This window comes from Emys orbicularis, chromosome 5 (assembly GCF_028017835.1).
Source record: "Emys orbicularis isolate rEmyOrb1 chromosome 5, rEmyOrb1.hap1, whole genome shotgun sequence".
NCBI lineage: Eukaryota > Metazoa > Chordata > Testudines > Emydidae > Emys > Emys orbicularis.
Genome location: NC_088687.1, coordinates 132,036,419 through 132,049,172, shown reverse-complemented (window position 1 = coordinate 132,049,172; position 12,754 = coordinate 132,036,419). Strand labels below are relative to the sequence as shown.

Here is a 12,754-nt window from a genome sequence, read left to right as displayed (position 1 = left end):
TTCAGGTCCACTAATAGTATGTGTAATAGCTACTGTCAAGTTACTATTATAACATACAAAAAGACACTGGAGATTTTTTAAATAACAGTAAACAATTTACTTACCTAGTCAAACCATATAGCTACCTGCCTGGCTTCAAGTGCCTTAGCCTCGTGCTTCTGCTAATAATGCTCACGACATCATTTCCCCGCCCCCCCCCCCCCGCCCCAAACCCACCACTGTGGGTAACTTTGGTTCCTACTCCAAAGATCCTAATATCATTACATCTTCCTTTATTTTTAAAATAAAGCCATACAATTTAACTGAACTTCAACTTTTTTACTTAAAAATATCAATTTAATTTAGCATCCATAACTCTACTCTGAATCCTTAAAGAGTCTAGAACAATTAGTCTCTTTATCTAGCAGGTTTTCTTATCACTCTGCATTTAGAGATAATAACGGGAGTATCAGTGTGTTTCCCTCCCCCTTTTTTTTTCCTTCCTGAATTTGATCTGACCACTTGAGCCTCAGTAGATTCAGTAAACTGGTCTGGCATTGCTTGCATTTCTGAGTTGGATGTTGACACAGTTTCTATTTGTTCCATGTTTCCATTCCCTTTCTGCACATTTCTTTTAGTGCTCATCAAATCCTTTCTGTTTTTCCTACAGAGATCTCCTTCCTTTGTCTCAACGAGATAAAATCTTGGAGCAGTGTGTTGGTCTGCCACCTTTGCTAGTTTCCATGCTCCTGTATGCCAAATACAAACAGTCTCTCGATTTTCCAGTGGTGATAAAGGCTTTGCACCTTTGTCAAAGAAATAGCTTCACTTGTCTCAATTTTAGGCTAGTTTGTGTGTCTCCTTGAATCCGCTTAGGTTGCAACAACTATGATGAAGTCTGCAATCTGGTTCTCAGACATCTTCTCATGAGGAGTTGGGCAGATGATCCTATATCTCCCATCAGTATATTCCGATAGTCCAACAGGCTAAAATAGGCATCTGTGTTATCCAAACTAAATTTTTTAAGACTCCTTTTAAAGAGAACCAAATGTAGCTGTTATTGGGTTAAACCTTTCGCAGAGCACAGGTAATCTAGAGCTTTGTGATCAGTGAACACCTGAACTGGGTGTCTGGCTCCTTCAAGATAATGCCTCCAGGTCTCAAAAGCCACTTTGATGGCAAGTAGCTCCTTGTCTGAAATTTCATAATTGTACTTGGCAGGAGTGAGCTTGCGGGAATAATATGCACAGGGATGAACTTCTTTGTTGAGGCCCTGTTTTTGGGACCGCACTACCCCAGTGGCGATGGTGGAAGTATTGGTTTCCAGGATAAACAGCTGACTTGGGTCAGGATGCGCGAGGATGGGCGTGAAGGTGAACCCTACCTTTAGGTGAGTGAAGGCTTCTTGGGCTTCTGGTGTCCAAGACACCTGGGCAGATTTTCCCACAGAGAAGTTATAGGGGCCAGGATTTGGGGGTAGTCTCGTATACAGCGTTTATAGAAATTTGCAAACCCAATGAAGTGCTGAATTTCTCAATTGCTTCATGGTGTTGCCCACTTGCAAACCACTTCCACCTTCTGCAGATTCATAAAGACTCCCTCAGCAGAGAGAATGTAACCTAAGAATTTCCACAGTGGGCTGACTGAAGATACATTTCTCCAGCTTAGCACAGAGTCCATGTTGGCAGAGCCTTTTTGGACCTTGAGGCCATGCTGGTTGTGCATAGGTTGGTCTTCAGAGTAAATTAGGATGTCATCTAAGCAGGCAACCAGATAGTGGTCCATCCAGGGCCGTCCCTACCCATATGCAAAGTACGCAGCTGCATAGGGCACCAGGAAATTTGGGGCACCTGCATGCTGCTCCAGCCCCTGCCCCACCTCTTCCCTAAGGCCCCTGCCCCTGCTCCACCCCAGCCCTGCCTCTTCCCGCCCCTGCTCTGCCCCAGTCCTGACCACACTCCACTTCTTCCCCAAAGCCCCTGCCCCGTCCCCACTCCACCCCTTCCCCAAAGCCCCCGCTCCCGCTCCACCCCAGCCCCTTCTTTCCCACCCCTGCGCCACCCCAGCCCCGCCTCTTCCCGCCCCTGAGGACTGCAGCAGGGCCGGGCCTGCACTCACCGGCAGTGGGAAGTGCAGCGACCTGGCCCCAGCCGTGCCGCCGGTGAGTGCTGGGGGGTGGCTCCCCTCTGCCTCCCAAGCCAGCCCCACCCCCACCCCCACCCCCCGCGGGTTGATCAGGCAGTCATATTCCCAGTGAGGGGATACTGTGTCTGTGTTTCACTTTCTGAATACATCTGAAAACTCTTGGTATTTTGTTGGGAGTGTGATAGCTGACCCTAGCAGCAAGGAGGCCTGCTCTGTTGCCCAGGCATCTCTCCCTGTTTCCAAAGCCCTGGCAAGGCATCGAACCTGAGGTTCTGGAGGCTCGAGCTTGGAAGTCTGGAGGTAGTTCTGGAAAAACTTAGAATTAAATGTCACGGTGTGCTCACTCCACGAGATATCCGGGTCATGTTTCGCCAACCAGGGGATTCCAAGTACCAGAGAGAAGTGTGATGACCGGATCAGGCTAAACTGGAGGAGCTCCTAGTGCTCCCCAACCATCACCTCCAAAACTCTTGACTGACGGAGCCAGAGGCTAGCAGCGATCCATTGACTGTCTCGACTAAATCAGGGGTGGCCTTAGTCTGTATGGGTAGGCTGAGTACTTGAGCCACAGTAGTATCCGTGAAGTTATTGTTGACCCCAGAGTCAATAAGGCTTCTTGAGGGGAAGGGGAGTGGGAGAGTATCTATCTAGAATCCTGGAGCCAGACTTGTAATTGAAGTTATAGGTGTGGGGACATTTCCTGTATCAGACCAGGCACCCAGAATGGGTTGCTGGAGGGGGTTTGATGGAGTTTTCTCGATGTTGCCTGAGGTTGCAAGTTCATTTCCCTGGAACCACAGGGTTTAGGGACTTAGCTGGACAGATGGACACCATGTGGCCAGTGCCACCACAGTAAAAACACAAGTTCTCATGCTGCTGTTGGTCCTGTTCGGAAAGGTCCAGTTGGGTTCATGCCATGTCCACTTGCATGAGCTTGGGTAAGGGGGCCTTTGCAGGGGTTGTGTGTGGTGCCTGGATGCAGGGTGGAATCCCTTTCCTCTCAAGTTGCTACTCACTAAGTCTGGTGTCTATTTGGAAGCAGAGCTCAATAAATGCATCTAGATGCACAGAAGGCACCAGGGGGGCAAGCTCATCTTTTATTTCCTCGCTGAGATCAAGACAGAATTTAGCATAGCTGGGCCAGTTCATTCCAGGCCGTTGAAAGCAGGCTGCATACTTTGCAGCCCACCCTGAGGCCTGGAGGAGTCTCTGAATGACCACCTCCGCAATGCAAGCTCGGTGTGGGTTGTCAAAGATTGCCAGAGGAAGGTGTCCCAACTGGCCAGTATGGGGTGATCCTGCTGTAGTAAAGGGAACACCCAGTACAGGGCCTGACCTGTTAGAAGGCTGATGACCAGTCCTACCCCTCCCTGGTTCCTCTGGTAGGCATTGGGCCATAGCAGGAAATGGAAGCCTGTCCTGGTTAATCCATCGTAGCAATCTGATAATGGTACTATGAGTTCAGGTCTTGAAGGTGGCATGTGCCGTGGGGCTGTGGGAGACATGCCCACTTGCAGTCCTGTGATCTGTTCTCATAAGTGCAGTTTTCCACCTGGAAATGATTCATTGTGGCTGTAAGGCTTGGTTTTCTGCCTGTAGGTGAGCAGTGTCCCCTGAGGCACCAAACCTGTAGGTTCCATACCCTTTACAGAAGAGGTCAGAGGAGCACTGTGTAAGCTCAAAAGCTTCTCTCTCTCACCAACAGAAGTTCAGCCAATAGAAGATATTACCTCACCCACCTTGTCTCTCTAATCATATAGTTAATCAGGCTTTATGGTCATTTAGTCCTTATAATATTTTGGATGATTCATCTTAAAGACTGACACTTCACATTGGCTTTTCAACATACTGTACCATTTGAACATATCAGCTTCTTTAATACAAAACAAATACCTTGTATATAGACCTTTGTTAAAGATTGACTGTATATATCATATTGATCACATTTCTATTTTAAAAAGATGGCATGGTCTGAACTATTTGCAATATTTTGTAGTCAGGGTGCCAAGGCAACAAAACTTCTCCACACTGAAGGAGGGTGATACAAAATGCCTTAAACTATATAAGAAAATTAAAGCTACTTAAACACCTTTAAGATTTATTTTATCTAGTGATAAAATTACACCGTATGATACTGTATCAAATAATATAGCTTGATCTACTGTATCTATATTACCAAATTATAAGCTTTAGGCATATAAAATAGAAGAAAAGGGTAAAAGAGGAAGTAACTTCTAGAGCTGGAATTCCAGTTCTGCGGGAAATTCTAACATTTTGAAAATGATTTCGTTCCAATTCGAACTGATCTCCTCGAAACTGCTGTCTTTTTCCACCCCTGCCTCCATTGCTCGGGACCTCTCACCCTCAACACAGTTTGTACTAGAGTGTTTGTGCAACCATCTGTGGCACCATCTCCTTGGTCGCTGAAAGTAAACAGCAGTCTGTCAGCCTTTTTGGGTCTTCAGATAGCAAGCATGAATTCTGAATAGGTCTAGAAAGATCTGCTTTTGAGTTTGTGTGAGTAGCGAGATTTCTCTGCTGCTGATCAGAGGTTGCACAAGTTTACCACTCAGTGGACTTGTAGGCCATGATACTGTAGTGTCACAAAATGTAATTAAAATTCCAATATTAATAAGAAGATACCCATGGAAGATTCAGCTTTTCTGAAACTTCAGATAGCTCTGACAGGGAAATTTTTTCCCATTCCAAAATGAAATGAAAGCAAAAATTTCAAATTTCCAATGGAAAAAAATTTCAAACAAAAAAAATTAATTTCAGGTTGATTGAAATACCTTGCTTTGATAAAATCAAAATGTTTCATTCCAATTTCAATTTTAAATTTTATATTATATACCATAATTTTTTTATCAATTGACACAAAAAGTCATTTTGAAATGGAAAATCAAAACATTCCATTACTAAAAGGTTGAAATGGAAGATTTGAAATGCTTTATTTATTTCAGTTTTTCTTTCTAAATGAACTTTTGGCAAAATCAACATGTTTCCACTGAAACATTTTGCTTTCAACTAATTGGCATTTTCTGACGGAAAATTTCCTCTATTTCTTGCCCTTATATCAATAAAACAAATAGCACCATCTGCTGTCCATAATTTCATCAAATACGTGCTAGTAGCTCACCAACACAACAGCTGAATCCTCAAATGTTTAAGTGGCTCATACAATTTATAATTAACTTATAATTAATTATGGAATTTGATTCTCTAATTATGAGCGAGCAAAGAAAAATCTCAGGGGCCTCATTACAACAGCCCTGAAACTCTGTGAATCTCATGGAGGCAACAGGTCCTAGACTGGGGTTCTCAAACTGATGGGTCGTGACCCCGCAGGGGGTCACAAGGTTATTCCGTGAGGGGTCAAAAGCCATCAGCCTCCACCCCCAAACCACACTTTGCCTCCAGCATTTATAATAGTGCTAAAAATTAAAAATTGTGTTTTTAATTTATAAGGACGGGTTGCGCTTAGAGGTTTGCTGTGCGAAAGGGGTCACCAATGCAAAAGTTTGAGAACCACTGTGACCTAGAGGAAAGTGGACAGGCTGGCAGTGAGGAATCCAAATCTGTATCCAAATCCACATTTGAGGTTAATCACCCACCTCTGTCAGGAACCCAGCCAAAACCCTTGACCTTTGTAGTGTTCAAAATCCAGACCCAAGCATAGGTCTCCATTTTGTAGGTCAGGCCCATCTCTAGTACAGACCTCACCTTGAACATAATTTAATCTGAAGCAATTTTTAATTTCCTTCATCTTCCAGAGCACTCACTGCTGGATGAGCCTGATGGCCTGTTTCAGTCAATGGCAGTGCAACCTGGCATGCTGGTGGAGCTCATGATATTTGAACACTTGGGGTTTGCAATACTGCAGCTCTGTTATGCACCTATCAAGAGGCAAGCTGGATGGAGAGTCTTGGAGGCCATCCATGTCATCAAGAGACAACCAAAGACCTCACAGAGCAGACATAGGCAACGTGTGATCCCCTGAGGTAGGCCACAGAGCTCCACAGCACAGCCTGCAACGCTCTCATCTGTTAACACAGCCCTGATGCCCAAGGCGGTGCAGGTGCTGGTACCCAGAGCGTGACCTTGATCCCAGTGGCCTGGTTACACGGTCTGCAGGATGGAGCAGCTGCATGGCATGCTGGGACCTGCCATCCCTGGAGCCAAAGGGCAACTGGAGAAGGGCTATTACGGGATGGCACCTGTAATTTTCATGTGCTCCAGTATTTAAGGAGGACTAGTCCTTTGAAGGGGAGCTGAGCGCTAGTTAAGGTGGACCAGGTTCCCTTGAAGGGGAGCTGAGCGCTAGTTAAGGTGGACCAGGTTCCCCTTGAAGGGGAGCTGAGCGCTAGTTAAGGTGGACCAGGTTCCCCTTGAGGGGCCCAGGCTCTGTTGCGGGGGGAGGCGGACCCGGCTCTCGTTAAGGGGGCTGGGCGCTGGCGGAGGTTTGTTTTTTTTAAGGTGGCCTGGCCGGGAAGCCGCATGAGCTCGAGGCCCCGCCCGCCGGCTGGTCTCTAGGCTCGGCGCAGGCGCGCTCGCTGTAAGATGGCCGGGCGGGGCGCCGCCATCCCTGCGCAGCTAGCGGGGAGCGCCCGCCCCACGGGCTCCCCCATGGTGGCGGCCCCCGTGGGGGGGGAGGCGGGGGGTAGGGATAGGGCCCCGCGCCCCGTGCCCACTGTCCAGAGAGAAGGTGAGTGAGTGAGGGGCCGGCCGGGCGCCCCTCCCCCGCTCCCCATAGGGCGGGGCCGGAGCCTGGCGGGGAGCAGCCCGACTAGGCAGAGCGAGGCCGGGGAGCCGGGCCCGGGGCGGGCCTGGGGCTGAGGCGTGATAGGGCCTGTACGTGTGAAAGGGAGAGGGCGGAGGCTGCACTGGGGGGCCACAGGGGAGATGGGGGCGGCACTGGGGGGAGTCTATGCGGAAATGGGGGCGGCACTGGGGGGAGTCTATGGGGAAATGGGGGCTGCACTGGGGGGAGCCACAGGGGAGATGGGGGCGGCACTGGGGGGAGCCACAGGGGAGATGGGGGCGGCACTGGGGGGAGTCTATGGGGAAATGGGGGCGGCACTGGGGGGAGTCTATGGGGAAATGGGGGCGGCACTGGGGGGCCACAGGGGAGATGGGGGCGGCACTGGGGGGAGTCTATGGGAAGATGGGGGCGGCACTGGGGGGAGCCACAGGGAAGATGGGGGCGGCACTGGGGGGAGCCACAGGGAAGATGGGGGCGGCACTGGGGGGAGCCACAGGGAAGATGGGGGCGGCACTGGGGGGAGCCACAGGGAAGATGGGGGCGGCACTGGGGGGAGCCACAGGGAAGATGGGGGCGGCACTGGGGGGAGTCTATGGGGAAATGGGGGCTGCACTGGGGGAGCCACAGGGAAGATGGGGGCTGCACTGGGGGAGTCTATGGGGAAGATGGGGGCTGCACTGGGGGAGTCTATGGGGAAGATGGGGGCTGCACTGGGGGGAGTCTATGGGGAAGATGGGGGCTGCACTGGGGGGAGTCTATGGGGAAATGGGGGCTGCACTGGGGGGAGTCTATGGGGAAATGGGGGCTGCTCTGAAGGGCCACAAGGGCGATGGGGGCTACACTTGGGGGAGTCTATGGGGCTGACCCTCCTGGATACTGCAGTAATACAAAACATGAGACTAGTAATAATAAAAAGGGTGGGGGTGTTGGGCTCGGGAAGGGGCTGGCAGAGGGAAGGGAAAAGCAGGAGGTGTTCAAGGGGAGGCTGGAGCAGGGGCGGTTGAACATAAGAACAGCCACACAGGGTCACCCCAATGGTCTGTCTGGCCGTATCCTGTCCAGACAGCGGCTGGTTCCAGATGCTTCAGAAGGAGTGAATAGAACAGGGCAATTTACAGTGATCCAGCCCCTGTTGTCCAGTCCCAGCTTTTGTCAGTCAGAGGCTAGGGACACCCAAAGTATGGGGTTGTGTCCCTCTGACCATCGTAGCTAAAACCCATTCACGGGCCTATCTTTCATCAACTTATCTAAATCTTTTTTTAATCCAATTATCGTTCTGGCTTTCACAATATGCTGTGGTGATGAGTTCCACAAGTTAGCTGTGTGTTTTATGACGAAGTACTTCCTTATATTTGTTTTAAACGGGCCGCCTGTTAACTTCATTGGCTGACCCGTGGTTCTTGTGTTATGTGAAGGGGTAAATAACACTTCCTTATTCACTTTCTCCACACCAGTCATGATTTTATAGACTGCTGTCATGTCCTCCCTTTAGTAGTCTCTTTTCTAAGCTGAACAGTCCCAGTCTTTTTAACCTCTCATATGGAAACGGTTCCCTACCCCTCATCATTTTTGTTGCCCTCCTCTGTACTACTTCCAATTATAATATATCTTTTTTGAGATGGGATGACCAGTACTGCCTGCAGTATTCAAGGTGTGGGCATAGCATGCATTTACGTAGTGGCATTATGATATTTTCTGTGATATTATTTATCTCTTTCCTAAGGGTTTCTAACATTCTGTTCATACATGCCGACATCCCCTCTACCCGGGGGGTGCTCGACCCCCTGCCCCCTCCGCTCCAGACCCTGTCCCCACTCCACCCCTGTCCCCAAGCCCCTGCCACACCTCTATCCCCCCTCTGGTCTGCCTCCGCCCTGCCTCTTTCCACCCCCTCCCTCGAGTGCGCCCCATCCCCACTCCTCCCCTGCCCTCCCAGAGCCGACCTGCACACCGCAAAACAGCTGTTTGTGGCAGGCGGGAGGCACTGGGAGGGCGGGGGAGGAGTGATCAGCGGGGCCGCCGGCAGGGGACAGGCACTGGGGAGAGAATGGGGAGCTTGGCTGCTGGTGGGTGCTGAGCACCTGCTAACTTTTCTCCCTGGGTGCTCAGCCATGGAGCACTCACAGAGTCTATCTACAATGACTCCAAGATTTCTTTTGTGAGTGGTAACAGCTAATTTAGACCCCATCATTTTGTAAGGATAGTTGGGATTATGTTTTCCAAGGTGCATTACTTTGCATTCGTCAACATTGATTTTCATCTGCCATTTTGTTGTCCAGTCACCCAGTTTAGTGAGATCCTTTTGTAACACTTCAGTCTGTTTTGGACTCACTATCTTGAATAATTTTGTATCATGTACAGAGTTTGCCATATCACTGTTTACCTCTTTTCCCAAATCATTTGTGGATATGTTTAACAGCACTGGTCCCAATACAGATCCTTGGGGGCCCCCGCTATTTACTCTCTCCACTGTGAAAACTGACTATTTATTCCTATCCTTTGTTTCCTATCTTTTAACCAGTTACTGATCCGTGAGAGGACCTTCCCTCTTATCCCATGACTAATTATTTTGCTTAAGAATCTTGTGAGCGACCTTGTCAAAAGTTTTCTGAATGTCCAAGTACACTATATCCACTAGCTAACCCTTGTCCACTTGTTTGTTGACACCCTCAGAGAATTCTAGTAGATTAGAGAGGCATAATTTCCCTTTATAAAATCTGTATTGACTCTTTTTCCCAACATATTGTGTTCATCTGTGCGTCTGATAATTCTGTTCTTTATTGTAGTTTCAGCCAATTTGCCTGGTATTGAAATTAGGCTTATTGGCTTGTAATTGCCAGGATCACCTCTGGAGTCGTCTTCTTTTTTTTTTTTTTTTTAAATCAACATCACATTAGCTATCCACCAGTCATCTGATACAGAGACTGATTTAAGCAATGTTATATGCTGCAGTTAATGGTTCTGCAAATTCATATTTGAGTTCCTTCAGAACTCTTGAGTGAATCCCATCTGCTGCTGGTGATTTATTACTGTTTAATTTACCAATTTGTTCCAAAACCTACCCTATTGACCTCTCAATCTGGGACAATTAATCAGATTTGTCACCTAAAAGGAATGGCTCAGGTGTGGGAATCTCCCTCACATCCTCTGCAGTGAAGACCGATGCAAAGAATTCATTTGGCTTCTCCACAACAGCCTTGTCTTCCTGGAGTGCTTCTTCAGCACCTTGATCGTCCAGTGGCCCTACTGATTTATTGGCAGGCTTCCTGCTTCTGATGTACTTTAAAAAAAAAAAAAAAAAAAAAAAAGTTGCTGTTAGTTTTTGGGTGGGAGAGGGGTGGGGTAGAAAGGGGGAGGGGAGGTATGGAGTGTTGTGGGGAGGAAGAGTCTGGCTGGGGGTGGGAGGTGTTGGAAGAGGGAGTGGTGGTGGTAGTAGAGGGGAGAGGCTGGTGGGGAGTGTTAAAGGGAAGGTGTGGGGGCTGGAGAGAAGAAGAGGCTAGGTGGGGATAGGTGTTAGAGGGGACATTGGGGATAGCCTTGGGAGTAGTAGCTGGAGCTATGGTGTAGTTGCAAAGCAGAGGCTGAAGGGCTGGGGGCTCTCAGACCCTCCTGTGAGGAGACAGTAACTACACCTAACCACGGTTTACCAGGCCTCTTGGGCTGCGAGAATTTAAATGAGGGAGATTTCAGAAAATAATGCGTGAGATTTTAAATCTCAGTGAAACACGCACAGCAAAACCCTGTGTCACAGGAGAGAGAAATTTCAAACACCGCTTTGAAATCCATTCCTTTAACCTGGGAGTCTTCCTCCTTTCCACGTGAGCACGTCTTGGCAACAGGTATGCTTTTTGGCTCTGGAGCATAGCAAACCTGTAGTGCAGCTAGTGTGTATGTAAATATATACCCTGTCAGGCCTGCCAAGTCTCATTCATTGGGGTAAGGGTGACTCTCTCTTCTCTGTGATGCATTTTAAGCCAGAGTTTGAAGTCTCTCCTTTGTGAGGTTGGATTTTGCTGTATGTTTCAGTGAGACATTTAAAATCTCACTCATTCAAATTCTCACAGTTCGAGACTCATATCTATATTTTATATACTTTTTGGTGATGCCTAATCTGTCTTGCAGTGAGATCTACATACTGATCCTGATGCACCCGGTGCATTTGCCTCCCTGTAGACAATTTTCTCATACATGCTATGATATCCATTACCGCACATGGGGGAGGAAAAAAAATCTTACTAAGATTAAGAAAATGGCAGAAATGTGGCAGTGCAGTTCCCCCGTGAAATAAAATATTTCCCACCATGACAGTGTCTAAAAGCAAGTAGCATTTAAAACTTAAGGGAGAAACTAATAACAAACAAGATGTGAATGTGAGGCTGACTTGCATATGTTTTGCTGTAAGTGGAAAGGTGCTGTCCTTTCATGAAGCAGCACTGAAGAACAGGTATGATATGTAAATAGAGCCAAATTACTTGACCCTGAGTTCTTAAAAATTACAAAAGGGAGACTACCTGCCAGGTGTAGAGAGTTCGTCAAGCAGTGCACATCACTGTCCTAAATCTTCTGGAATTTTCTTTAAATCTCAACAACAAATATGAACCAAATTTTATACATCAGACCTGTGAAATAGAGTCCTGAAGCTTAATCTTGAGGTTGTGGCTTAGGGTGAGAGAACAGTAAAAAAAATGTTTACCACCTCTTACCATTTGATCGTAGAGAGATTCTCCTGTAGAAAGCATCATGTGTGGTAACATATAGCTAATCACACATACTAACATGTAGCTAAACACACACATTACTACCTCATCTTGCCAGAGGTTCAATAGCACAGATAGTAAATAAGCCTGCCATGTTAGGCTTCATTTATGTATTTATCTACAAAATACTTGCTAGGACACGGAGTACTACAAATTAAAATGGAACTAAAGTCTAAATTAACCAAGTACAATTAGTGGTGTATAATTGTTTTATTGTTAAATTTCTGAAACCTGCATTAGTGATTAAATTAACAATAGATCACCCCATCGCTAGTGCAAATTAGTACAGGTCTGCTGCAGTGATGAACAGAAATAATAGTGACAAAATGATTCCTTATGAGTAATAAAAGTGCTTTAAGTATGGGTGGCAAACTGACACTAAGCCCTTTTAAACAATCAAATTCTTGAAGATGAGCATTTACTTTCTTCAGATGAATACGTTTGGGGAAAGTGGTACAAAGTCCTGTTTTCTCATGTTTGTGGGGTTGGTTTTTTGTTTTTGTTTTTTGGGTAACCGCACATGCCTTCAGTTGAAACTTGGCATTTTATAAACTCATTAGCACCAAAGGTCTCGGGGTGAAACTATGTATTGAAAGTATTCCTCATTTCCAATAGCCTTCTGCACCAGCTACCAGAAGAAGTATTTTAAAAATGCTAGAGCGGGGTAGGCAACTTATGGCATGTGTGCCAAAGGTGGCACGCGAGCTGATTTTCAGTGGCACTCTCACTGCCAGGTCCTGGCCACCGATCCAGGGGGCTGTGCATTTTAATTTAATTTTAAATGAAGCTTCTTAAACATTTTAAAAATCTTGTTTACTTTATATACAACAATAGTTTAGTTATATATTATAGACTTATAGAAAGAGACCTTCTAAAAACATTAAAATGTATTACAGGCACGCGAAACCTTAAATTAGAGTGAATAAATGAAGACTGGGCACACCACTTCTGAAAGGTTGCCGACCCCTGTGCTAGAGGTTACTCCTCTGGCGAAAGAGGATTTATTCATATGAACTAGGGAGTAGAGTGTTTAAGGGCCCTCCATTCACTAATGTCCCTTTAAAATGTTAATTTTGCAAACAATACATTCTCACACCATTAAAATATCTCT

The 12,754-nt window shown here is 47.0% G+C and overlaps 1 protein-coding gene across 1 annotated transcript in view; it reads left to right on the top strand.

Annotated features, from left to right (window-relative positions):
* Window positions 1–6,684: 6,684 nt before the first annotated feature.
* KRCC1 (lysine rich coiled-coil 1) overlaps window positions 6,685–12,754 on the top strand; it is a 35,491-nt gene continuing 29,421 nt past the window's right edge. Inside the window, exon 1 of the mRNA XM_065405412.1 lies at window positions 6,685–6,829. Within this exon, the coding sequence (XP_065261484.1) occupies window positions 6,685–6,829 (145 nt within the window). The remainder of the gene's footprint in view (window positions 6,830–12,754) is intronic.